This window comes from Protopterus annectens, chromosome 3.part0, assembly GCF_019279795.1.
Source record: "Protopterus annectens isolate FY-2018-M chromosome 3.part0, PAN1.0, whole genome shotgun sequence".
NCBI lineage: Eukaryota > Metazoa > Chordata > Ceratodontiformes > Protopteridae > Protopterus > Protopterus annectens.
This window is the reverse complement of record NC_056731.1, coordinates 122078251-122105502: the sequence shown is the minus strand read 5'-3', so window position 1 is coordinate 122105502 and position 27252 is coordinate 122078251. Positions and strand designations below refer to the sequence as shown.

The 27252-nt window shown below is 38.1% G+C and overlaps 1 protein-coding gene across 1 annotated transcript in view; it reads right to left on the bottom strand.

Annotated features, from left to right (window-relative positions):
- Nucleotides 1-4627: 4627 nt before the first annotated feature.
- LOC122796778 (macrophage mannose receptor 1-like) overlaps nucleotides 4628-27252 on the bottom strand; it is a 2090270-nt gene continuing 2067645 nt past the window's right edge. Inside the window, exons 29-30 of the mRNA XM_044065506.1 lie at nucleotides 10827-10871; nucleotides 4628-5089 (exon numbers count right to left, since the gene is read on the bottom strand). Coding sequence (XP_043921441.1) covers nucleotides 4848-5089; nucleotides 10827-10871 — 287 coding nt within the window. The 3' untranslated portion in view covers nucleotides 4628-4847. The remainder of the gene's footprint in view (nucleotides 5090-10826; nucleotides 10872-27252) is intronic.

Below are 27252 nucleotides of genomic sequence, written 5' to 3'. Positions count from 1 at the left end.
AACTATGGACTGTATTTCAGTTGATATGCCTATGTTTGATCCCAGAGCATTAGTATGCATGAAGTATAGTATTCATATTTATAAGTTTCTCCATGTGAAAGGTGGTAATGTGGCATTACAGGTAGACTCTGAGCAAGCACTTCAGCAAAGGATAAAGGAATGGAATGAAAAACTGAAGGTGTGAAACAGTACAGATAGGATAGTTGTACTGGCAGCAAATGGAGGAAAGCAGAAGGAGCTGAGAATTGAGACAGAAGGAAAAATAGTGGAATAAGTTAACAGCTTCAAGTATCTAGAAGGGGAAGGTGAGGAGAAGGGAAGTCAAAATGAGGTTAAGGCTGGAAGCAGAGAGGCTGCAACCAAAGTGGCAGTGTTAGAGGTACTGTGTGACAGAAGAATGCCAATGAAGTTGAAAAGTAAGGTGTAGAAAACAGTGATGTGACCAGTAATGCTGCATGGTACAGAAACCTGAGCAGGTGAGGAAACTAGAGGTGATAGAGATGAAGTGCCTTAGATGTGATGCTCACTATGGAACAGACTAAGAAATGAAGGCCATCAGACCAGAAGTCTAAGTGTTCTCTTTGACCTTCTCTGTAAATGGAGCTAGATTATGGCAGTTTGAGCACATATACAGGAAAGCAGAATACAATCTGGTGAAGATTTGGAACAGACAGGAAGAAGGCAAGAGAAAGTGAGGACATCCAGCAAAGATGTGGCTGGACTATGTAAGAAGACCTGTGACAGTATGGTATGACTGTTGAAGATAGCAGAATGGCATTGAATCAAGAGAGTGACAGTTGAGACAGCACTACAACCCCATGTAGAAAATGGGGGTAAAGGGGGTGGATGATGTGAATGTGAAAGGTACTCTTTACAAGTTAAGTTTTCTCAGGCAAAATTGTGCCTTCTCCAAGCTACATTGAACTCTGAGTTAATTATTTTAAGTAAGGCCATGCAAGAGGCAAAGCTCCCTGTAGAGGGATGTGTGGCATGAGTGATCCTGTGAAAACTATTTGGATTTGAATGAACTGTTGTGTTTGCTACATAAATCTGATTCAGAAAATCCTTTCATGAGTGCTTTGTCAGACAGTCACCATACATCCCACCTGAGGATTTCTTTTGTTTTCCTTACTACTAAATTCCTTCTTGGTTATGGCTTATCTGTCAGTAGCGTCCTCCCCAAATTCTGTTGCATCTAAAATGTACCTCAACATTCCTGAATTGCATGCACAAACTCAGTCCTATTCAAGGCAGATGATATGATGAAGCAGAACCCTGGAATTAGCAATATCTATTAGTCACATTGATACTGAATAAACAAAATAGTTGAGATGTCAGATTTTTTTTTCCCTTTATACAAAGTGTTCTGTAATTCTCACACTAGCAGGTGAGGCATGTTTCAATATGATGTGGGCCACTCACTAGAATCCTTTACTGTGGTCAATATTGCCATCTGTGGTCAGGCAACCTGGAGCAGTCACATGGTGGAGGATACAGATCTTTGAATATCCTGATATGCCAACGGCCTTCTACACTGTTCTAGTAATAGCCTTTTATGGTTTGCTACCAGCACCTTGCTAATGCAACTTCAGAATACACATATTATTAAAATGCCTGGTAGATATTGGAGGATTAACACTGTAAGATTTTAACAAACTGCTTCCTGTGGTCCAGGCAGTAGCACAGCTATGGTGGGGCAAAGAGGACATTCTCTGAGTGTGCAGTGTGTTGGGGGACACAATCAGCCAGTCCTGATAGATTTTCAGTGCATACCTGCATTTAGAAATGAATACTGTTGTTGCATTTTTGTAAGCACTTGCCACAGTTTAAAAGAAAATAATACTTTTTTTTTTTCTGCAAGTCCTGAGAAGCTTTTTTGGATGGGTACCCGATCTGGAGATGGCACCAGGTGTAAAAGCTACATCTCTGGGTCCAGAGTTTGATTCCACCAGCCTCCATTTCCCTATGGTGTGAATTTGAGGAAACACTTAACCAGATATTGCATTGGCATGATCCTGAACAAGAGGCCTAGCAGCCACCTATAACTTAAAATGCTTCAGTGTTAATGCTGTTAGTGCATACTATCACTGAGAATTTCCTTTGTACACTATCAATAGTGTCCCACCTCAAGAAAATACTTTCCAGGCACCTCTACTTGTGTATGTTAGTCAAGCTGTCAATCATTACAGCAGCATACAAGATGCCAGTAATAACAAGTTTGTAACTATATAAAATTATCCATTGTGATTTACTCCCCCCTCTCAATATAATTTTGTTCCCAAAGGCATATGCACCACTATATGTACAAAAAAGACTCCTATAGCAGAGCAATATGTACAAATGAATGGATCACTAAATCAGTTGGCATGTAGTTAAATGTATTTCCAGAAAAAAAATGAACACCAGGACTTACTTAACTCAATGATCTTCCTAACTGCAAGAGAATGTTCCTAGTGTTCTGAAAGACTGTAACTTATAATTTGAGAACGCCAGCATAACTAATCAAGTCCCTTATGTTATCTCCCTTCTGATTTTGGAAAGTTGGTTCAAAGAAGTGTAGCACATCAGCTGATGCATCAAAGTTAGCTCCTCTTCTAAAGGTTCTTAAGACAAATGACTGTTATTAGCATTACTAGCCCTAAGTATATGATAACCACTGGACAGTGAAACTAGGTTACTCCAATCTGATATCTTCTGAAGGTGAAAGGAAACAGAAGGGGAGTTCCAGTGTTTAGTGCACACTGCATTATGTAGAGTATTAATCCATTTTCTTCCATTCTTCTTTTGAAATCACAAACATCTAGGCAAGCCTAGCCACAAATCACACATTGGAAATCAGCTTGTCATGGTCAAGATACCAAGGTATAGCCACAGACAGAAGAATATCCACTTTGGAAAATTGAGGGTTGTAGCTGCTGGCAGATGGCTTTGGTTTATACCACCAAATGAGAGTTTATGATTCTCTCTCTCTCAACAAAATTACCTGGCCTCTGCAGGTAAGGGAGTTAACAACTGTCTCATGTGTAGGAGCTTTAACTTTATACATGAAGGTAGAGCAGGCTGAGAGACTGAGTAATGGATGGGTGCAGTACTCTCAGTATTGCAGGGGTGTTGCGCATGGATGTGGTGGGGAAGTGACAAATATATCATAAGACAAATCCTTTCAATTACTATTCTATTTCCTCATTCTTTCCTTTGGGTATGGGATTTGGACACTGAATGATAAAACCTTGGATAAAAGGTTCTCTCAGTGTGAGGAATCCTCCTGTGGGGAGAAAATCATGTAGTGCAGCCAATGCTTCTCTAATTGAAACTCCTAATGACGTGGACATCTTACAAAAGGACCTCACTGAGACACATGCCTGGTGTCAAAGCCATGGCCTTAAGCTCAATGCCAAAAAGTGCATTGTCATCCCCTTTGGTAAAAACTCTGTACCCATTAGCTACCACATAGGTGGTAGTCTACTTAACACCAAAAGTGTGATAAGAGACCTTGGGACACAGGTGGATAGTAGTCTCTCCTTTGATAATCACATCACCACAGTAGTCAGGATATCCTTCTATGTGACACACCTCATCACAAAAGGTTTCTCATCCAGGAAAAGTGAGGTCATTGTTCCCCTCTACTCGTCACTCATTAGACCCATTATAAAGTACAACCCCCCTTTTGGTATGTACCTCACAAGACATCTACAACAACTGGAAAGGCCACAGAAATACCTCACAAAGAGGATTACTGGCCTCCAACAGATGCCCTACGCAGACCATCTTTAAAAAAACTCCAGCTTTACTCCGTCGCATATCACCTACTCAGAGGCGTTCTCTGCCTAACACACAAAGCTATGTCAAACCCAGAGCTGTTGGACATGCTCCACTTAAAGAAATCCCAATCCCTCCATGCTACATGCTCTAGAGGCCTAAACCTTGTCACCACAATGAAAAGAACATGCTGGAGGGATAGATTCCTGTCCCTGAGACTTCCCATACTCTAGAACAAACTACCTATCTACATCAAACAAAGCTCCTCATTAGCACTCTTCAAGAAAAATCTTGATGATTGGATGGGAAATAGGAAATTCACCCCGGGGATCACATCTGTGGCTCTGCTCGACAGGGGCACAGGAAAATAATTTTCTTGGGTGGAGAAAGCCAGGGTACCTTTTTAGCTAGGCTTGTATAGATAGGCCCTAGGACCGATAGCCTAGTAGCTACCTATGAACATGCAGAAATTCAAAAAAAAGGAAAGGGACACTTTAAAGTGCATCTTTTAATCAACCATATCATTTAAAGCTAAAGTTATATGAAGTAGTGCTTGTCGCTTTATTTCAAAATGTTATCGCTACTGTAGACATATGGGCTGGCCTGCATGCAGTATTCCCTTTACGATAATGATGGTATCAAGGGCACTTTTGGTTATAACTATGATGGTATAAAAACTGTGACTCCTAAAAATGTGGAAGCAATTAAAGAACCTGAGTTAACATAAACCACTACATCATTTTAGGCTCAGCATATTAGGTTTGTACTAATGCATTGGTAATACAGAGTTCCTTTTGAAAGATCACACACATTTTATAAGAAATACTTTGTTTTATTTTATTATACTTCAGTAAAGAATGATACTACAAATGTTTTATTTTATTTTTATCAATAAGATAGCTTCCATTTAGTTCACACAACCATTCTTCTGATATCATGTATGTATTCTATATTGGCCTGAATGGGGGGGGGGGTCAAAAATGTAATGTGCTTGATAAGTAACAAAACGTTTAGAGCAACATAGTTCTTAAATCCAGGTAATGATCCATTTAGCATTCTTTTTGCCACACTTTCAGACTGCTGATGTGTTAAATTGTGTCATGTTCATTCTCTTCAGGGCTGTATACAAGGCCACATGCATCAGTACCATGCTGATGCTCAGAATTTAAACAGATTGTTTTACCAAGATGACCATAATTTGTATGCATCCTTTGCCGCTTTCTGAAGAAGTAATACATTGTTCCTGCAACAGCAGCAAGCACGAGTAGGACTACAATGACAGTAATGACAGCAGTATGTGACTTGGGAGAGTCCAGCTTCCCACTTGTCTCTGTAATAATGAAAACACAATACTGTCACTATTGGTGCCGGTGCAAACATTAAACACATCACTAAAAGCAAAATTAGAATGTAAATAATCTGTTAGTAGGCAGAACGCGTACATTCCTATCAAAACAGAGTTGCAGGAGAATGCTGACAAAATAGAATACATCAATGCACAGAATTAGTCTCTTAATCAAATTTCTTTACCTCATTCAAATATACCATGTAGAGATCTGGCAAGTTTTGTAAAACATAAGCCCATATGAACCATATGAGGCATCATTTTATTCTAAAGAATGGACTGCTAACTCCAGGTAAAGTGCAATATGTAGGGTGAAACACAGTCACCAATGACAACAGCTGTCTAGTTGTCTACAGATTGTCAGCTAGGCAGTTGATTGACAATTGTGCAAAATCGACAATCTCTGGGAAGGGAAATATTTCATTTCCCTGTGGATTGTGCAATTTCAGAGTTAGTACATATAATTAGCAAGGTGTGTGGGCATTGCAGGAGGTTTGCCCTTTACAAAACATGATGTTTTATTTTGTTTTTTAAAAGTTTGAACTTGCATGTTGCTGAGGCTGTTTATTGGCACACGCATATTGAGATGTCAACTTCTGTGTTTTTAAACATATATGGTTGATATTTGGGCATTCATCTTTAGGTATTTTCACAAATGCATTGTACATCCATATATACAGATATATATATATATATATATATATATATATATATATATATATATATATATACACACACACACACACACACACACTGATATATATATAAATATATATATATATATATATACATACAGCATATGTATGCATGTATTTCTGTGTGTGTGTGTGTGTGTGTGTGTGTGTGTGTGTGTGTGTGTGTGTGTGTGTGTGTGTGTACTACTTATGACCCTGCACATGTAACCCTGATAAGGCATTACAAATGTTCAGCTAGATGGACAGTGCCACCTATGACCATGGTGACATAGTCAAGAGTGGTAAACCATGTGTCACCAGGTGAAAACTGATGTCTTCTCACCAATGGTCTGTGTAGTTTTATATGGAAGGGCTTGTGGCTGTCCACTTCTCATCTGTAGCCTCATGTGGTTATGTACTGTATAGACTTCAGAGTCAGAGCAAATAGTTTCAATGTACCTCATGGTGCACTTATAAAGGCAAACATTGCCATAAGCTTCATCAGTGAAACTATGTGCAGTCTCTACCTGTAGACCACATTACTGTGCATTTGGTACATGACCTTCTTCAAGCCACAGAATACCCTCACCACTGCCACAGTATTAAGTACATCACCTATCTGAGCCTTGATCACTGACCTTCACATCCATTGGTTAATCCTAAGTGTCACAGACATATCAGCGACAGTCCTGATTTCATGGCATCATGGCACCTTCCCCCTGCATCTCTCCACTTTGTGGTTATGCACACCTCATTGGAGTTGTATATGTCAAATGCTGCCTTGGCTGCAAATACAGGCTGAGCCCATGTAGGACCCTCAAGTAGAGATTAACATTATGCACTGTGATATGCCACCATCTCTAAGGGGCCATCTGTAATGGTAGGTGTGGGTAACCCCTCCCCCATAATGTTCCAAGCAGTCTCACTGTGACATCTGACTGTACCACCTGCATGCTGCCATCAATACCAGCCACAACTGTTCTGCTGACTCCAGTCCTATGCAGTCCTGTTGTCCTGTTGCTCTGGAATCTCCACCAATGAAACTTGTGAAAGTATGAATACACATGACACTACTGTCAGCCATATGCATATGCTTCCATACACTCCAGTGGCATGTTTAATGGTACATGTAGAAGCAATGCCATGTGATACTTTGAAATGTATGCCCTGCCATGCAATGTGTTACATTTTCTGACCACAGAAGTCTGAAATAATAGCAGTAGTACCTTGTTTAATCTTTCCCTTCAGTCATGTCATGGTGTGTGCTCTACCGTACTGTAATAGACATTACTGACTTGGTGCTTCTTCTGCTAACAAATGACTGACTGGTGAAAGGCGTGCTCACATGAACAAGCTGTTATCAGGTTTGAGGGGCAGATCTCCCTTGCCAACAAGTGAAGTAAGACAAAAAACTTTCTGAACTTTGTCAGACACTTCTGTGTTAATACTTGGGTACCTGTGGTGGATCTATCTGTCACAATGTTCCATGCTTTTTCCTTTGCACAGAGCAGTGGCATAGATGGCTTCAGTATCACCCAGGAATACTCTCCACAATGGTGAGCCACCCCCAACTCTTCATTTGAAGAGCAGAAAAAAGGTCTGTGATCAGGTACTTGGGCTCCTTATTTGAGGAGGACAAAAAAAAAGAAAAAAAGAAAGAAATAAGCAAGCATTTTTTTTTTCTTTTAAACTGTAGCAAAATGTTTGCTGTAAATTTAGCAAGCAGTTTCTATAACTTAAGACCTTACAGGGAGTACTACCGCACTTAGGTTTGACTTCAAATGTCATACTGGCTTTTAAAATCCACTATGCAGTAAAGAGTGATTAGGATCAGTCTTCAGTGACCCATTGTGCCCTTAACACTTTGTGACTGGGGAAGTTGCCCTCTTTGCTCTGCTCTAGCTAAGCTTCTGGCATGGAAAACCATATGAGCAGTGTTTTGGTGCACCTGTTGTATGTACATATTATGACAACCCACAGTATTCACATCCTGCACTAGTCCCTGGCAACCTGGTAATGTTTGTCTACAGAATCATTGCTATGGACACATATAACATGCATGTGGAGGGCTTGCAGTAACCTTTTATTCTACTGGCTAGAAAGCTTTTCTAGATGTTGCCTTCTTTGGATGGTCATGCTAGTACCTACACACTGATGGAAAACATGTTAGTAAGTGGGTGTTTACACTGTGCCATGCCCAATGGACAGGACCATAACCACTCACTCTTCGACCCTGGTTAACTAGGGAAGTAAATACTATGGGAAGAAATAGCCAGGGAATTGTTATGGCTAGGCTTGTATAGGACCTAGGGCCAATAGCCTAGTACCAACCTATGAACGTATGAACCTATGAACTACTGCATTTAGTGCTATGCACATTATCTTACTACCTTCTTATACTTTAATTGCATCTCTATATACAGTACTAGAACCTCACATTGGTCATGTGGTTTCCATAGTGTCCTGCAGTATGTGCACAGCATGAGACCCCACTCCAACCCTCACAAACAGTCAATGAGTATTTTGCATTGTCTGTATGATGAGATCCCACCTACAAATTGAAGATGTTCTGCTCTCCCTGACAGCTAGGAGTGTCTGTAGCTGTGGAAAAGGTACTTTACCAGATAGGAATCCTTCCATAACTATAATGTTCCACTGAAATTCATATAGTAGTCATATATGTGTTGCTGTGAAAAACAGCAGCAGTCAGTCATACTGTGCTCACAACAGGCAGTCAGCACAGCAGCTATACTAATGATGTCAGATAGTACTACAGCCTGTGAATCTCTGCCTGTGTGCATTGTACTAGACACACATACTGGCACAGTGGATGCACATCATGTTTAGCAAGAAGAATATGAGCTGTTTGCTTATGTAAATGGCATATGCATGCACATAGTACTACAGTGTAGTGCTATTTTCTGTGACACTTGATTCACAAAGCTGATCCATGCACGTTGGTGTACCAAATTACTCCATGAGTGTATCTACTGAATGGCCAGCAATCTGGCTTTGTATTCTAAGTGAAAAGGATTTTGCTGTTCTTCGTACATGGGAACTGTAAGGAGCACCTGCTAGGTGACTATGATGGCCCTTTGAAGAAGATGAATGCCTGGTATGTTCAGGTTTCCAGGGATGCCGCTGACATCACCCATGCTGGGCAGCAGTGTTGTCATTGTTATGGAGACCACAGGTAGTGGCACCATGACCTGCTCTGATAATGGCAGGCAGAGGGTCAGAAAAGTGAGCTACTGATGCACAGTAAGTAATTCGTTTTTGGGACTACCATTATCCTGTATTATGTAAAGATTTACACAAGTATTCTTAAAAATATGTGCTTTGTTTGTAGCTAAAGAGCTCTGTTGCTTTAATATGGCTGGATGTTGCAGGAAGAAGGAGTACCTCTTCAGACAGTTGGGTGTATATGTATTCTGTCTGAGTTCACTGTACAAGAGTAATTGTGTTTGCATTATATGTATGTAATAATTTGTTCACATTGTGTCATCCTTCAGGGGTCCAGTTATGGAACAGGACTAAGATAGGTCATACACACTTTGATCTCTGCCAGCTGCTGCATCTCATGGTGGGGGTTATTAATGGCTGCCATGATTGTCTCTCAGGAGGATGATAATGGTTCCCTTATTGAATGTGACCTGGAGAGGTCACTGGTGCCATCTGCATCACAGGAGGGGGTGAAGGCTCCTCTTCTGAAGATGAACAAGAAAGGTCTCCACTGGTAACCTGTCTTCATTTGTGGAAACATATCACTGCCAACACATACAGGCAACAAAATGTCTGTTTTGGTAATGCTGAGTATCTTCTAGCATGACTGGTCATGATAGGGGAGTGGACAGCCCTTCCTTTTGGCCATCAAAAGAAGCAACTGGTATGGTACATAACTTCAACTACCAATGTGGATGATGCCTTGTATTCTTGCCCACTGGGCTGCGCTGGCAGGTAGACATGCTAGTACTTCACCATTTTTCCTTTCCACTGTGTTTTCTCCCTTATATGTAATTCCCCATTTCTTGTTCATTGTTTTACCCTACCCATCACCATTACCCACCTTTTGTAGGTATATGTCCATCAAATGTCTTCCCCACCTTTCACATGTAAACCTTGCCATCTGTCAGTCTGCCTGTCTGTGTTTGTCTTTCTGCTCCTGCTACCTGCCCTTCTGCCACTCTTCCACCCACAGAAATCCCTCAGTAATCTCCCAGCCTACCCTTCACTGGTAGAATTAAAAATGAGGGACTATTCTTCCTTGCTCCCCCTCATGCATGCCTTACATTTACTATTCTCTTTTTTTACCTCTGCTTGTTGTTCTTCCCATGCATAATTAGCTATCTACTAAATTCCTTGTTTTATATTAGATCAGGTTGCCATTTTGCTGCCCACACTCACATTGTTATTTCTTTTGACTGCTCTGCTGAACTGTGACACCCTTCTTGTGGTCGCATAGCCAGCACTAGCTGCAGTGAAAAGTCACTACATTGTGTACAGGTGTGTGCACTGACATAAGAACTCTAGTTTGCCTTGGCTATGATATCCTTCACATTGGCCATGTACATTGCTGTAGCACTCCTGCCATATGGTAATATAAGACTGTCCATCTCATTATTGCTATATTTTGTTTTCCTTATGCTGACCTTTGCTCAGCATTCAGACAATATTGCCTGCTTAATATACACCTCTGATTTGCTCCAGAGTGCTTCACTCAGCAAATGTGTTTCCTACACTTTTCTATGAATCACATTATGTGTCTGATCTATATCTCAGCTGCATTTTTATGGCAATTATAATCTGAAATCAACAACTGTAAAAATGGAAAGCAAATACCTACAGGCTTAAGGAAATTAAAAGTGATTGCTTACTGATCATAATGGCTAATAAAGGACAGAAGAAGGAAAATTAATTGGGATAACATAAGTACACCAATAAGTGAAAGTAAATGTTTAGTATCTGTTATGTAAATGCGCACACAGAAATATAGTTGCATTTTGATGGTATCTATTATACTTCATAATATTAATAAAATGTATACTTACCATTTAAATCTTTAGTCTTCTCAGATGTTTGATTAGATTCTATAACTGTTAAAAATGTGCAACAATATTAGTAAATGCAAATAAACAAAAAATGAGTAAGCAAGTATTAAAGTTCATGGAGTAAAATGATAGACATTGTAGCACATAAACCTTAGAGGATCAATATTATACAGACCTGTATAAAATACTTTACATAACAGATTTCTGAATCAGCATGTAAAAAGGCATATATATATATATATATATATATATATATATATATATATATATATATATATATGTATGTATACACACATAAACTATAAAACTGCATTACCCTTAGCTCTGTATCATAGAGGGTTAATCTGACTACAATCCAGATTATCCAAATTGTATTAGTGACTTGGGTGCTAGAAGAGAGAGGCAGTAAAGGGTAAGTATCCTTGGGAAATACTGACTAAATTACTCTGGAGGAAGAGACTGGTGATCCAGTGGTGGTTTTCCTGCAAACAAATGGAGACTTGCAGAAAAAAGAGCCATATTGTAAGATGCGGCATTGGCCTATCAAGTTGGTGGTGACAGCCCTCATTATCATTTTGGTGGGAGCACTCAGATGTAGGGGAAGGTTGCAGTAGACCTTCATAGTAATGCAGGAGGCTATGTCATCCTCCAAAGCCTGGAGATAGATCCTAACAGACAAAAAAAAAAAAAAAAAAAACAAGATGGCCTCTATAATTCACTTTTGTCCATTGAAGAACAAATGGGCATATGGACAAGCTAACAGTGGATGACTAAAGCTTTTTAAGCAGTTGAGGGACAAAAACATATAAAACACACACACACACACACACACACACACACACGCACACGCACATTTAAATATATAGATATACATAATATTTAGCTATTTGGGCACATTAGATCTCCACTCATATGGGAGGCTCACACTTGTCACTGTAAGCAGTGGTCCAGTACTGGATATAAAAAAAGTTTAACTTTGAAGATGAAAAAAAAAATGGCTCTTCTACTTTAAAATATAGCAAGCTGTTTGCTTCAAATGTCACACACACCTAGCTACAGTCAAATTACTACACACTCAGTACTTCAGCCAAGACAACAAATCAAATACCAGTAGTTCATTAGTCAATGCTGGCATAGCACTCTTGCACCAACTGCATTTGTTGCTGATCCCAACCCCTAACAGCTTCAGGAGCAAGGAAAAATTATTTTAATCTTAAGACCAAAGGACAAAAAAAAAAGAAATAAAATTGTTATTCTACTAGACAGTAAGACTATAGCAAGCTGCTTGTTTTTTTGTAGAACATCCCTGATTTTGACTTATAGTTTTACCTTTCTCCTTATAGAATTTTAGATTTTCTGTTCAAATACTGTGGACTACTTTAAGTCGTTAATACTAGACTTTAAAGTTTTAATAAAGTTTTAAACTTTGCATTGTTCAAAAAAATGCATGTTGATGCAAACTTGCCATTCTGCCCTGTTAACATGCTGTAACCTCCACTCATTCTAATTTGTGCAACAAAAAAGAGTTTTTTTTTATAGTAGGAGTACAGGCTGTGATATCTATCAGCCAGTTAGCAAAGCATGTGATTGGCTAATTCACTGTCTGATTCAAGATGCATCTATATGCTCAGGAGTATAAAGCTAAAGTGGATGTCCTCTTTCCACTTTGTTATTTGTGTTATATTCAGAACCACTGGAAAAAAACAAAGGACTTAGAAATTTGAGGATGTAATTAGTATGATAATCAAGAAAAGTTGCCTTTATTAGCAGATGGTTATTATTTTCAACCTGATAAAACCAGAAAAGGATATTTCAGTGTTACAGAACGTTCTGAGACATTTTCAAGTATTTTCAGAATACAAAGTTAATGAAGATAAAATAAAGGCAATAGCTGTAAACTATTTACCCACATATGGATTGATTCAGCAATACCCATGTTTATAGGGATATAATAAAATGAAGTACTTAGGAGTATGGGGTAAAAATAATTCTGTTATGGCAGTTAAGGATATGTAGGAGGAGATTAAGTGAAAGATAATACAAAAAAATGAGAAACCGGAAGCTCTGTTTTATGGATATTGATAGCAAGATACAAGCAGTGAAAATCAACCAGAGGAGAATTGGGGAGAGCAATTATTAATGAGTTGAAGGATTTTATCTGGAAAGGGAAGAGGGCAATGGTCAAATGGGATAAGCTGATCCTTCCAATAGAACAAGGTGGTTTGGGATTATCTAATTTGAAGGGGTATTTAGGGGCTACTCAGTTAAAACTTATATACATAGTACAAGCAGGAAGCTATAATTCAAAGTGGAAAGGGATGATGATTAAACAGGGAAAGCTCAAGAAATAAGGAGAGAGTGACATTTTGGTTGCAGATCCTTAAGGAGAAAAAAAATAACCATACAAAATATTATATTCATAAAGTAACAAAAAATATTATAAGAACTAAGACAACATGGGAATGAAGAAAGGAGATTCTGATGATGGGGATGACTGCAATTAGGGAAACAGCGAATACCAAGAGGGGCAGGAATTTACTGGAGAAACTGACAATGGAACAAAGGTATCCAGAGCAAATAATTATTAAGGAAATGTAACAGAATGGGAAGAGGCCAAGAATACACTTGGAATGAAAGCTACAAGTTGCATTCCCTATCAGAGACTGGTTTCAGAATATAGGCAAAGATAAAAGAATAGGGGGATCCTAAATGAAAGATCTACACTGGTAGATTTTGTAGTAGAATCCAGAACAAAGATGATAATTAATAGTGCATATAAAAGACTGTGTGATAACTACAAGAATCAATCAGAAGAGGCTAGAAAGGATTGGGAAGAGAGAGACTGGCTAATCAGTTCACAAAGAAACAATTGAGTGATATATATATATATATATATATATATATATATATATATATATATATATATATATATATATATATATATATATATATATATATATATATATATATATATATATATATATATATATATATATATATATATATTATTTCCAAATATGCAAGTCTAGAAGATTTAGGGTTTTGCTTGGAAGTGTTTGGATAGGTAGTTTTATACCCCAATCAATCTCCAAATAATTTCTTTCTCAGGTGGCTTGTAAAAGTTGGAGGTATCATGGGAAAGAAAGAGATATTTGGGAATATATTTTTGGGAGTGTAATGAGTTGGCAGACTTTAAAAATTGCCTGCAGACTACTCTGTCAGAAATACTGGGTGATCAAATTGATGTAACTAGAGAAATGATTTTTTGAGCTGTGACACAGAATCGGAATTGCCTAGACACTGTAATGGCCTTGCTGAGTTTAATTTTGGTTGCTGTCAAAAAGCAATTTCATAGATTCAAATCTCTGGTTATACTTACAGGAATGTAGACAATATTTTTTACACACTAGATTTAATGCCACCAACTATAGCGCAATCGGTACCAAATATATTTTCTGATTATGTCCACCCAACACAGAACCTTTGATAAAAATAAATTATCAAATATTTATAAAATACTTAGAATTGACACGAACATATACACTGGGAATCACTGGGACTACTTTTATACTATAAATAGTTACTTTCCAAATGATCAAGATAAACAAAACATATTAGAATCAGCATATAGAACCACCTCTTCTCTAAAGTGGAAAATATATACTTGGAAGTTTATGCACAGATCCTTTATCATATCATACATTCTAAGTAAATTCAATAAGAATAGTTAATACATGTTGGAGATGTAAAAATGTGTTGAAAGCTGACTGGTCTCATATGTTCTAAGATTGCATGCTTTTAAAAAAATATTGGGAAGCCATAAATGACTTTCTTCAGGGGTTGTTTACAGATAATTTTATATTATCTAAATCTCTAAGTCTATTGAACACCCCATGCATCAAAGCATTAAACAACTAAATATCCTTTAATTTGGGCTATATTGGCAGTAGCAAGAAAAATTATAAATATTAATTGGAAATCTGACACTACCCGTACTTTCCAAGAATTTAAACAGCTTCTTACTGAAGTCTGAAATTTGGAACTTCTGACCATTAAGTCAAGATCTAATAGAAACATATCCAAACTTAATATTTGGAAAAAATGATCTGATTTGCTAGGAAAGTAATAACTGTAAAGAATGGAGGTACACTAAGTTGATATACATGTGGACGTCTCTGTAAATAGTTTGCTATTTTCTTTGTTAAAGATTGTTTATTTATATATTGAATTATTTGAACATTTCTATGTAATTAGTTCTAATTCAAAATTCAATAAAGTTGTATTGAGAAAAAAAAAGCAATTGGTAAAAAATAGAAAATCAGCCACATTAGAAGCAGTTAATATAGTACCACAAATAAAAGAATTGGAAGTGGGATGTTTAGAAAAGGGTAGGAGCAAATTGCACAGAAAAAAATGCAAATTGTGGGATCGATACATGCAGAATAATGTTTCAGAGGAGGAATGAGATTTAAGAGAAGGCAGAAATTGAATAAGCTATGCAATGTTCAGTTGAAAATGATTATTTAGAAGATTGTATGTGATGTGTAATGTTTGCAGCTGAAAATATGTCAATATGCTTTGTTTTCATTTTTACACAAGTATGACTGCTTAAGTCATATGTGATAATTCAATAAAGATGTTTCTTGTTTACAAAATATCATTAAAACATTTGATAATTTGAAAAAAAAAATGAATATACAGCTAAAGCAGTAGACAGGCAGCAAGCTTTTCCAAAAAGTTTAAAAACCTCCATTACAGCTATTTTCAAATACAAAGAATATGCTGCACATGGGTGAATATTGTTTTAAATCAGTGCACAGAATTTGTTGCAGATGCAGACAGTTACTTGATTTAAGAACATACTGAGGACTCGGCAAATGAATGAGATTTAACTTTACACCAGAATTCCTTAGTTTTCTTATCTTGTACTGCTATAGTTATTAGAATAGTCTTTTCCATTTCTCTGTATCAGACAGTCTAAAACCTAATGTTTATTTCATATAGTGGCACAAGTAATAATCTACTTCACATGGCAGTGCTAACATTTGTAAAGTGTAGTGATAAAAATGTATGCACTGCTACTACCTAGGATTTTCAAGTGGCTTCTGGGTTCTGTCTAGGTGTTTAAATCATTTCTGAGTGATTTCTCATTTTATTGCATGTTTATTATCTTTCTTCTATTTTTCCTACCAACCCATCCTTTTCCTGTTGTGCTTTAAAACTTGGGAGGCTTTTCAGCTGCCTGTCCCTACTGTATATCTAGCCTTCGAAACTCTTTCCAGTCTCAACTTCTCTATACCCGGCTCACAGAGCTGCTCTCAGTTTTATCTTCTATTATCATCGTACTGGGTACTGACAGATGAAACTGGGAAGGCTCTGACCTTTGACTGTTAGTATACTTTGAAATTGCCATAAAGTGTATGTGTGTGGGTGCTCTACATTGCTGGTTTGTCTGTTTTTAAATCACCTTGTAATTACATGTAGATAGTTATTACATTTGTTTCTAGTACACATTCACTTTTGGCTAACTAAAGTGTGTTTTTACATTAAGAAGACTTGGACTGCAGTTCTAGTGACAGTAGAAAGGTATTGTGGTCTGTCTTACTAGGGATACACACAGTCAGACTTAAGTGAGAATAACTTGTAAATAGTTGCTGGACTTGTTTCTGATATCTTTTCACTTTTGGCTAACTGTGTTTTTACATTATGAAGACTGGGACTGCAGTTGTAATGGGAGTAGAAAGGCAGTGTAGTTTGTCCAAGTTGGGAAGCACACAAGGAAACTTAAATTGAGTTTTTTTTTCATCTGTTAGAGGCTTTTTAAGGATTTAGTTGTTTGGTGTTAATATGCACTTGAGAGCTACATTTGCTGTGCTTTTACATTAAGAAATTCCAGGATCATCCATCTTGTAGAAAAAGGTGTTTGCCTGATCTCGCTGAGTTGGGAAGCATGCCATTGTTCTGAAAGTGTAATCATTTATTGGCCAGAGAGCATAGGAGTTAGTTTTCAGCTTTTTTCCCTATCTGCGATAAACTGAGTGTGTTGGTGCAGTGCGGCTCACCAGGCAGTAAACTGAGTGTGTTTGTGCAGTGCAGGTCACCAGGCAGTGATAGCTAGCTAGTTTTCTGAAAATTAAAATTCTGCCATTTTGTTGATCTAATATAAAAAGGTAATTTTTTTGCATTGAAGGCAGTATGTTTACATAAACAAAAGATCAGCATGCATCCCTGTTTTCATCAATTAAGTTATTTGGCATTGGAAAGAAGATTTTCTTTTCCCAAATGAAATGAAGGAAAAATGTACTTTATATTTTCATTACTTGAATATATTTTACCTATGGTTTGATACAATATAGGATGGACAATTTTTTAATTCATGAAACAAACTACTAAATTTGTACATTTTACTTATTGCACTGATTGAAATGTACTAATTATTTAGATATTTTTGTTTACAAAGATGTCAAACTAGGATGTTCTGGATCTAATATAGATAAAAGCTTCTAATTGTTACTAATATTTCAGGTATCCCCCTTTCTCTTAAAAGAAAAGTGTGGTTAAAGGACGGTTTGTCAGAATGTCCAAAATAATTTCCTACAAACCAAATGTTATTAGAAGAAAAATGTACAGCAGTAAAAGTTAATAGACAAACTATTTATTCTGATATTAAAATCTAGACAATAATGTTACCTTTGCCTAGGATAATACCTCAATACAAAGAAACATGATTGACATCAGCAATTGGCTTAATTTCTGCTGTAATTCAAAGGGGATTTAGTATCTGTCAGCCTGGGATGACATGGTCAACAGACCTTGATGTTTTGCCAGAGATGGTCTTCATCTGTTACCGCTAGGATTTCAGTTACTGGCTAAGGCTCTTGCCACCTCCATAGTGCCTTTTTTAGACAATGTCACAAGAGCAAAATTCCTTATGTAAAAATACCCTCTAAAAACATCCTCAAGGTTATGCTGTTAAATGCTAGGAGTCTAAACCAAAAACTGCAGTCACTGGAAGCAGTCCTCACCTTTGAAGATGCTGACATTTATACAGTAACTGAGACCTGGTTTAAGGCTATGGAGAGCACTCCAGCTATACCAGGTTACATTTCCTTCCCCATGTTCAGACCACAAACTGAAGGCATGAGAACTAAAGGAGGTGGTGTATCAGTATTTACTAAAGATAAATACCCCTCTAGATTGGTTAAACAACACTATTCCCTTGAACTACTTCAGGTGCAATTGACTGTAGGTAAGACCTCAATTCAGGTCATTGCCAGGTATAGGACCCCCTTGATGAATCAGGACATCCACTCAGCCTACTTGGATCTACATGAGTCAATCAAGATAAAACCAAATACCCTGGTTTTGGGTGACTTTAATTACCCATCCATTGACTGGGTAAATTATATGTCTTCTAACTCACTTGCCGAAAGGTTCCTGGACTTTGTTAACTGCAAAGCCCTGGACCAGCTGGTTGACAAAGCCACAAGGGGCTCAAACATCTTGGATCTGGCACTCACCGACATGGGGGAACTCTGCACCAACCTCAGTGTGTGGCCATCCCTGGTGTGATCTGACCACAAATCAGTCTCGCTAGATGTAATTATAACACAACCCCCCTCCCCCCTTTAGCAACAGCTAGACTAAACAACTTCTGCAAGGCCAGTTAGAATTTCTTATCTGACAGCATGAATAGCTTCATAGCCCCTCCCCCCACTGATGGAGCAGACACCTATGCTGAGTTATACACTAATGCTTTATACAAGCACTTGTACAATTGTATTGACTCTGCCATACCTGATAGAACCAAAGCAAGATCTTCAAGGAAAAACAAACTTGCCTGGTGGACAACCACCATTAAGAGGCTATACAATAGAAGAAAGTAATTGTTGTCTAAGAGTAGGAAGGAACAGTCTCAAAACTGGAAACACTCCCTCCTCAACTTAAACAAGCAAATAAGACTCCTAGTGAAGTCCTCCAAAGCTAACTGTGAATCCACATTAGCTTCTCTAACTAAGAATAACCACAAGGAATTCTTTAGTTACATCCATAATCTCAAAGGTAAGGCCCAGATTTGCTGAACTCATAGTTAATGGTATAACATATACAGAACCTGTAGATATAGCAAATCTGCTGGCTGACAGGTTCAGTGAAAACTCCACTCCCCTGTCCATGCCACATATACCACAAAGCATCCTAACACCTGCCCTCACCAAGTATCTCCGAGGAGCAGGTCTTAAATGCCATCTACAAGGCAAAAAAACCAGCCTCTATGGGATCAGGCAACATTCCAAGGTATATTCTACATGGGTTAAAACAGGAATTAGCATCACCATTAGGCATACTTTTCAATCATAGCCTAAGCACTGGTTTCATCCCAGTGGAATGGAAAACAGCTACCATCTTCCCTTTGCAGAAAGGGGGTGCATCCATGGACCCCAGTAACTATAAACCATTTAGCCTGACCAGCCTTATCTGGAGCAAGGGTCTTTAGTAGGTGAGTGATACAGTAGAGTGTTTTCTAATGCTGGGCATTTCTGATGAGAGTATGAGACTTTATGATCAGTGATTAATTATGAGTAAGAAAGTTGATTCAGGAGTTTGAGCTAATTTAGTTGTTTTGATGCCAGACGATGTGCTGTAGCATCTGTCCAGTTTAGATTTATAAACAGTGCAGTTGTTTGTAAGACTAGTGTAAGCATATAGAAGTGTCAGAAGAAGGTAGGTTAATGCTAAGGTAGTCCTTGCAATGTCTGTCAAATTCTGTTTTGCTCTATAAAGGGACTTGAGTTTTATTAATGGCTTTTAGTATATTATGATCAAACTTAAGGTTGCCATCAGTTATGACACCTAGTAGTTGGTTTGGCTCACTGATTTGATTATTGTTTACATGAGGAGAAGTAAAATCTATGCTTTGGTTAAAGAATTGTTTTGTGGTGAAGAGCATAAGTTTGGTTTTATAGGGCTGAGGAGTAACAGGATTTTTAAGCCAAGATTCAACTGCAGTAAAGCAGTCTTGGGTAATCTCCTAGGTTCATAGGTTCATAGGTTCATACTAGGCTATCTGCCCGAGGGCATTTATAAGCCTAGCCATAGTTTTGTGGCTTACGCCACCCCTTAGTTTGGAGAAACTATGCCCATTATTTAGCTGTGCCTCTGTCGAGCAGTGACACTGAGGTAACCCCTGGGGTGTATCTGCGATCTCCCATCCATTGGTCAAGATTCCTCTTGAACAAGGCCAGCGAGGTGCTCTGCCTCACATAAACCGGGATTTTGTTCCACAGCATAGGGAGTCTTTGGGTGATGAATCTATCCCTCCAGCACGTCCTATTAATAACCGTGTCAAGGTTTAAGTCACCCACCCTTGTGGCTCTGAGGGATCTAGATTTCTTGAGATGAAGCATATTCATCAAATCTGGGTTTGACATGGCCTTGTATGTCAGGCATAGGTCACCTCTGAGTAAGCGGTACGCAACTGAATATAACTGTAGTTCTTTCAGTCGTGCAGCATAAGACAGATTTTTGAGACCCTTTATCCTTTTGGTGAGGAACTTTTGAGGCCTCTCCAGCTGCTGCAAGTGTCGGGTCAGATACATTCCGAATGGGGCATTGTACTCGATCATTGGTCTGATGAGTGATGAGTATAGGGAGACTATGACTTCCCTTGATCTAGATGTGAATCCCTTCATGATAAGGTGGGCAATGTAGAAGGTTTTCCTAACTACTTTAGCAATATGAGTGTCGAATGAAAGGCTACTGTCAACCTGGGTTCCCAGGTCCCTAATAACTTCTTCTGTGTTCAGGGGATTGCCACCTATATGGTAGCTAGGGGTAACCTTATTTTTCCCGAAGGGTATGACTATGCATTTCTTGGCATTTAACTTGAGGCCATGGCTCTGGCACCAGTTATCCGTTTCTGTGAGACCCTTTTGAAGGATATCTGTGTTGGATGTGTTCTCAACTACGGTGCCCAGTTTGTAGTCATCTGCGAACTTTGTCAGCCATAACCCTCCTGTGTTTGCTTGTACTTCAGAAAAGTAGATGCCAAACAAGAGTGGGCCTAGGACTGAGCCCTGTGGGACACCACTTGTGACAGGCTTAGAGTCTGACATGGCACCAGCAACTCTGACCCTGTGGGTTCTGTCACTCAGCCAGTTTGCAACCCATCTTGTAATGTATGGGTTTACATTTAAGTTGATGAGTTTTTCAATGATACCCGAGTGGAGTATTGTATCGAAAGCCTTTGCCAGGTCTAGGTAGGCTGTATGGACTGCCTTTCCCTCGTCAATGGCCTTGGTGACTGTTTCAAAAAGTCAACCAAGTTTAAAAGGCATGATCTGCCTTTGACAAAGCCAAACTGGGTTGGATCCAAAGTCTGCAAATTCCCTATGTCTTTATTTATGAGATCCATTATGATCCTTTCCATGGCTTTGCAGATCAGGCTTGTCAAGCTAATGGGACGGTAATTTCCAGGGTCGGTGGAGGCACCGCCTTTGTGGAGTGGGACCACAGTCACTGTGCGCCACTCCTGGAGTGCGTATCCGGAGGTGAGACTAAGATTAAACAGCTGTCCTAACTGTGGGTTTAATTCCTCGTTGAGTTCATGGAGCACACAGCCGGGGACACCATCAGGTCCCATGGATGCTGTGTTCTTTGCCTTGGAGAGAGCAGTTCTCACCTGAGCGTTGGAGATGTTTGGGGGGCTACAATCATTTGGTATAGATATCTCTTCTTTAGGCAGGGAGGGTGGGGAGAAGTTTGCACTGAACCTGTCAGCCAGTATGTTGGCAATGTCTGTAGGATCAGTAATCTTCACATCATTTTGAACTAATTCTGAGCATATCCTGAAGTTTAGTTACAGAAGGAGCAGAGAGATTATGTTTAAATCATTAGCATAGTGTTCATAAGTGGCAAGTTTGGTGATGTGGTTAAGTTTATCAATGAAACTGTTTAATAGAAGTGAGCCAGTACGCAGCCTTTGGGAGCATTAACAGAGAGAGAGAGAGAGAGAGAGAGATCTTGTTATTTACATTCCAGTTGGTGATTTGAAAGGTAGCCGAGGAACCAGGAAAGGCAGGAAAGATTGAGGCATGGTGATGTACATCTAGGGAGGTGTTTTTCATGGGACACTATGTAAAATGCTCTTTGTTCTTACAGATTAATTTGGATTAAATTATTTAGAATTTTCAGAAAAGTGTCATTGAAATGAAAGACTCCTACATCCAGGTGTATATTTTTTAAGATATTTCAATTGTAGCAGGACAAAGATGAGATTAATTGGTCTTTGTAAAATTGGGTTAGATTGCATATTTGATTATAGATCATTTGTTTAGGTAGGCTACATTGCTCCCTTATGACATATGTTGGGAAGTGGTCACTAATAATGTCTGTCAAGAGACAATAACATTTTATGTTGTTAATATAGTTAGCTACAATCTGATCTAGGATGCAGTCCCTGTTAGAATTTTTATTGGGTCCAGTGGTGGAATTTATAAGCTGACTGATTCTGTATACGTTTATTGAATTATTGAGGTTGTCCTTATTAAGGGGTTGTCAGTCAATATTAAGATCTTTTAAAATGAATGCTTCATGATGGAAGTTATCAGACATCCAGTGGTAGATATTTTCAGTGTTGATAATACTACCTGATGGAATGCATAAGGGTGACATATACATTTGTTTTCTGTGGTTAACTTTGAGGTGGGCTAGTAACAGTTAAATGTTATGGAATTTTGGGATATTAGGTCCAAGTGGGGTTGAGTCCTAAGGCATTTTGAAAATGATGGCTACTCCTGCTGCTGTTGTATGTTTCGTAACTGTTCTGAGTATGTTGAAGCTATGTTTGGGTTACAATTAGCATATCTAGTGAGTAAAAAGTTCAGTATGCATGGATGACATGAATTGTGTTACAGATGCTTTTAACATTCATATTAAACAGGAATAAGTTTGAGTGATATGAAGATGGGGAAACTGAGTTGGCAGCATTGGACTGTAGAGAAGTAATTGCAGTGGGAACTTGATGTGCAGGATCAGAGTTTTCGTGGATATCCCCACAAAGTTAAAGGACTACCTACATTTGTATTAAAGTTTTATTATTGGATAATGGGTCTCACCCTTAGATTTACTGTACCTGTAAAAGGAGAGGTCAGAGTGGTACAGACAAGGAGATACAGTGAGAGAGAAGGGACAGATATAATGGTGTAGTGTGTGAGGGTCCATGACTAATGACAGATTTGATGTGAGAGTAGTATGAAAGGAAGTGAGGTAACTTAATGAAGCGAGCATATAAACTAGTGAGCATATAAACTAGTAGTATTTGAGAAAGTAATATTGTGATATGAGGTGAAGAATAGTGGACATAAGGAATATAATTTGATAAAGCAGTTTGAGAACTATAATTAAAGTAGAAGTGTTAAGTTTTATCCGTATTTTAGAGAGGATGTGGCATGAATAATTAAAATAAGATTTTGTTAGAGTAAATGGGGGAGTTAAGATGGCAAGAGTGAATGGAGAGAGAGAGAGATCTGATTGCAGTGATTGTTAGAGTATGAACAGAGCAGGGAAGAAGCAGGATGTTATTTTGGTTGACTGATGAACCAAAGAGTAGATTACAGAGAAAGGAAGAGAAGAAGAAGCAGATGCATTATTGGTGTAAGGTGGAGTTATAGGGCTAAATGGGGAGAGGTTGGTTAATAATTTTGAGAGTTTGGCAAAGGATTTGATAGGATAAAATTAGTTATATAATTTGCAGTACAATGTTTATGGTCAAAGAACTGAAATGGGTGGGTCAAGAGGTATTCTAACTGAGGGAGAGATGAATGGGAGAGTACTTTGAACAGGAGGAACTGTGGGTGTTATCTGGGGTGCAGACATGGTTGTGTATATAGGAAATGATCTATGGAGTGACAGGGATAGGGATGGAAGGGGAGCAATGCATTGTCAAGCATAGCCAGGCAGTGTGGAATGGGCCTACCCCTGCACTGCAGTCAGCTGGCACAAAAAGAGAACAAAAATATCTCCTGTGTCCTTGTAAGGACTATGGACCAGGAAAGATAAGTGGCTTCAGTTAGCATTCTAAAACTATTTATTTATTTATTTGTTTGTTTATTTATTTTATTTTACTTTATTTGCATTTGATTACTGGGATGATCTTACTGAGCACAAAGGCCCCTTTTCAGGAGAGGCTTATAGAGAGAAGAGTTCTTCAGTAATACATACAAAAGCTATATAATAATACAGGGACAATCAAGTAATGTATATGAAAAATTTTGGCATGGTAAAAACATTGCCTTGCAGTATGTACAGTATAAAGAGATTATATCTAAACCAGTAAGGAATAAAATATTTTAGAAATAAAGTATGATATATACTTACAGTGATATTAAAACACAGGCGGAGAGTATATACTGATAATCTTTTCATTCTTAACCCTAAGAAAACTTCTGCTCTTTCTCCCACATCCACTCTCCCGTCATAAGTCCATATTTGTTATCACATCCTCTAATCACACCACCATACAACCTAAACCTCACACTAAGCTTCTGGGTGCCATTATTGACAATGAACTCAAATTTAACCTACATATACTGTATTGTATAAAAAAAAACACACCAGAAACTAGGCCTGCTTTATCATAACAGAAAATTTCCAACACTACACTCTCTTTAGCACAGACACTTCTCCTCCCCACCCGTCGTTATGCTGTGCCTGTCTTAACTAACATTCAGTCCACAACCCTGTCCAAACTGCAACAAAATTACCACAAAATAGCAAGGTTTATCACTAACTCCCCTTACAACTCTCACCATTGCCTTGCACTCAACTCTCTCCAATGGCTCGAACTCTCCCAACTACTCCTTCTATCACAATTTCAAATAATACACTCTGTACTATACAAACCATCTTCCTGTCCAAGTCTCTCCTCCCTAGTATCCACCTACATCCCCTCTAGAACCCTTCACACCTCAAACGAGCAGCTCCTTGATATCTACAAACCAAAGAAAACTGGGCAAACTACTCTATAAATGTTCCATAGCCCAAGCTTGAACAAACTTCCTTTAAACATGCCCACCATTACCCACCCATTACACTTTAAAAAAGAGCTCAAACTCTATCTGCTTAACAATAAAACTTGCCCCTGTCAGTACCCTACCTAAATCCTCTTCTTTTGTATATCTCATTCCCATCATATATCCACTTGTATTAGTCTCAACCTTTTTTACTGTGTAACTTACTGGTATTTATCCAGAAATTGTAAGCGCTAAACAATGATAGCTCATATATTGCTACTAACATTGCTATTTATGTGCATTGTTACTTGTCTATTTTTTCTGTATGTTTCTCTCTACTTTTTTTTCTTTTTTACCTGTATTGGTAATTGTATTATCTTGGAGTATAAATCTGTATAATACTGTAAATTGTTTTGTAACTGGAGCTTTTCTCCTTGGGTCTCCACTGGAAATGGGATACTAGCCCAGCTGGACTAACCCGGTTAACAAATATCAATAAATAAATAAAAATACAGAGTTGATAAAATTTTTCTAATGAATATCCTGAGTATAATATATTCTGAGTTAAGCCTTTGGAGAGATTTCAGTAAGAATTTAGTTAGATCAATATACAAATATAAATATGGTGGAGGGCAGAGTTAGTGAAAAGATGAGAAGGTTATAGTGTACGATGGGATTGTCCTGGTTAGAGTAAGGACATACTCATGGACATTTGGAGAGAGTACTGTAATAAATGGCATAGAAAAGTATGATATGTCAACAGAGTTTGGTAAAGGTCTGAGTGAATGAGAAAAAAGCTAAGACGTTTAGAGAATGTGGGATAGGTTTATGCCAATTTAGAACAGGAGCATAACCAAGAGACTGTGAAATGTTCTCAAAGTACTATTTTAACAGTAGGGATATCACTGTCTGTTTTTTAGAGTTAGAGAATTAATATACCACATTTTAGTGATGTATACGGAATAGAGTGAGTTACTGGCTATGTTGCTTAATCTAGTTGTTTCCAGCAATAGTCTGTCAGTAGAGTAAAGGACTCTGCTTGGGGAGTAGTGATGAAGAATGCTACTTAAACTAGGGCATTTAGTAGGGATTTTTTTTATGAATAGTAAATGAGTTTGTGACTGATAATTGTGTTAATGTTGGATGACGATGATGATGATGATAATAGAGTTCCAGCCAGATGGCTTGTTTAACTGCAGAAACTGCTGTATTTTGTAAGTCATATTAGTAATGACTCTGGCTGCTTTCCAGCATTGTTCTAGTAGATCAATTGGTTTGTTTGCAAATTAATGTGAACGGGAGCATTGTATAAAAGTTTTGACAGTATGAAGTTAGATGCCATGTGTTTTCCTGCATTGTTAATTTAAATAAGCTTTGGCCCTGACTGACATTTTTTTTGTTTTTGTTTTTGTTTATGGTTTATACACTCATAAAAGTTCAAGTTTTTATCAATTACAACACCTAAAAGTTTGGTTTGGTTAACCATTTCAATTTTTGTGTTGCCTGGGGAAGAAACAGTGAAGAGGGCTCTCTGTTTTTTTTTTTTAGTTGTTTGGATGTAAACAGAATAAGTTTAGATTTTTTTCCTTTATATTTTACAGCAGTTAAGAGTCAGTTAGGCTAGATTCAATAATTGTGAGGAATTTCTGAGTAAGTTGTTGCAGTTGGATTAAGTTCTCAGCAGAGCAGAATAGAGTGGTGCCAGTAAACTGGACAATACTGGCATGTTCATTTACCTTATGGAGGTCATTGACAAACATATTGAAAAGGAGGGGGCCAAGGATGGAAGCTTGTGGGACACGTACTTATATTAGGAGGAAGGTAGAAAAGTTGATTTGCCCTTCTTCAGCCTATTGTCTGCTGGAGAAGTAGCAAGTGAACCAGGGTAGTGAGCTATAGTCTAGGCCTATGTGATGCATGTTATGTGGTAGTTTGTGGTGAAAGACAGTAATGAGAGTTTTAAACAGATCTAGAAATATAATTGAGACTAGGTTAGTCTGGTGATTTACAGTGATGTGGAATTTTGGCAGGGCACTACTGGTAATATGATGCGATTGGAAACCATGTTGTGTGGATGACAGCAGATGATTTTCAGTGATGAATGACAGCAGTTGAGATTAGATGCATTTCCCTACAACTTGAGATAGAGGGGAGATATGCCTCTATGGCTGAAGGTCAAGTCAGATATATGCTAATGAGTCAGTAATAAGGCCTTTCTCATTGTGGCTATAGCTGTCTCTGAATCATATAGATACAAAAACTTAGAATGAGAATATTGTATTCAAGGAAGTTGGGAGTTCTAGTAGACAAAACTCTGGTCCTCACAAATCATATTAATAATATCTGCATCAATCATTTAATCAATCCATCACTAAAATATTTGGCTGTACACTGATATTCAAAATATCAAGTGGCCT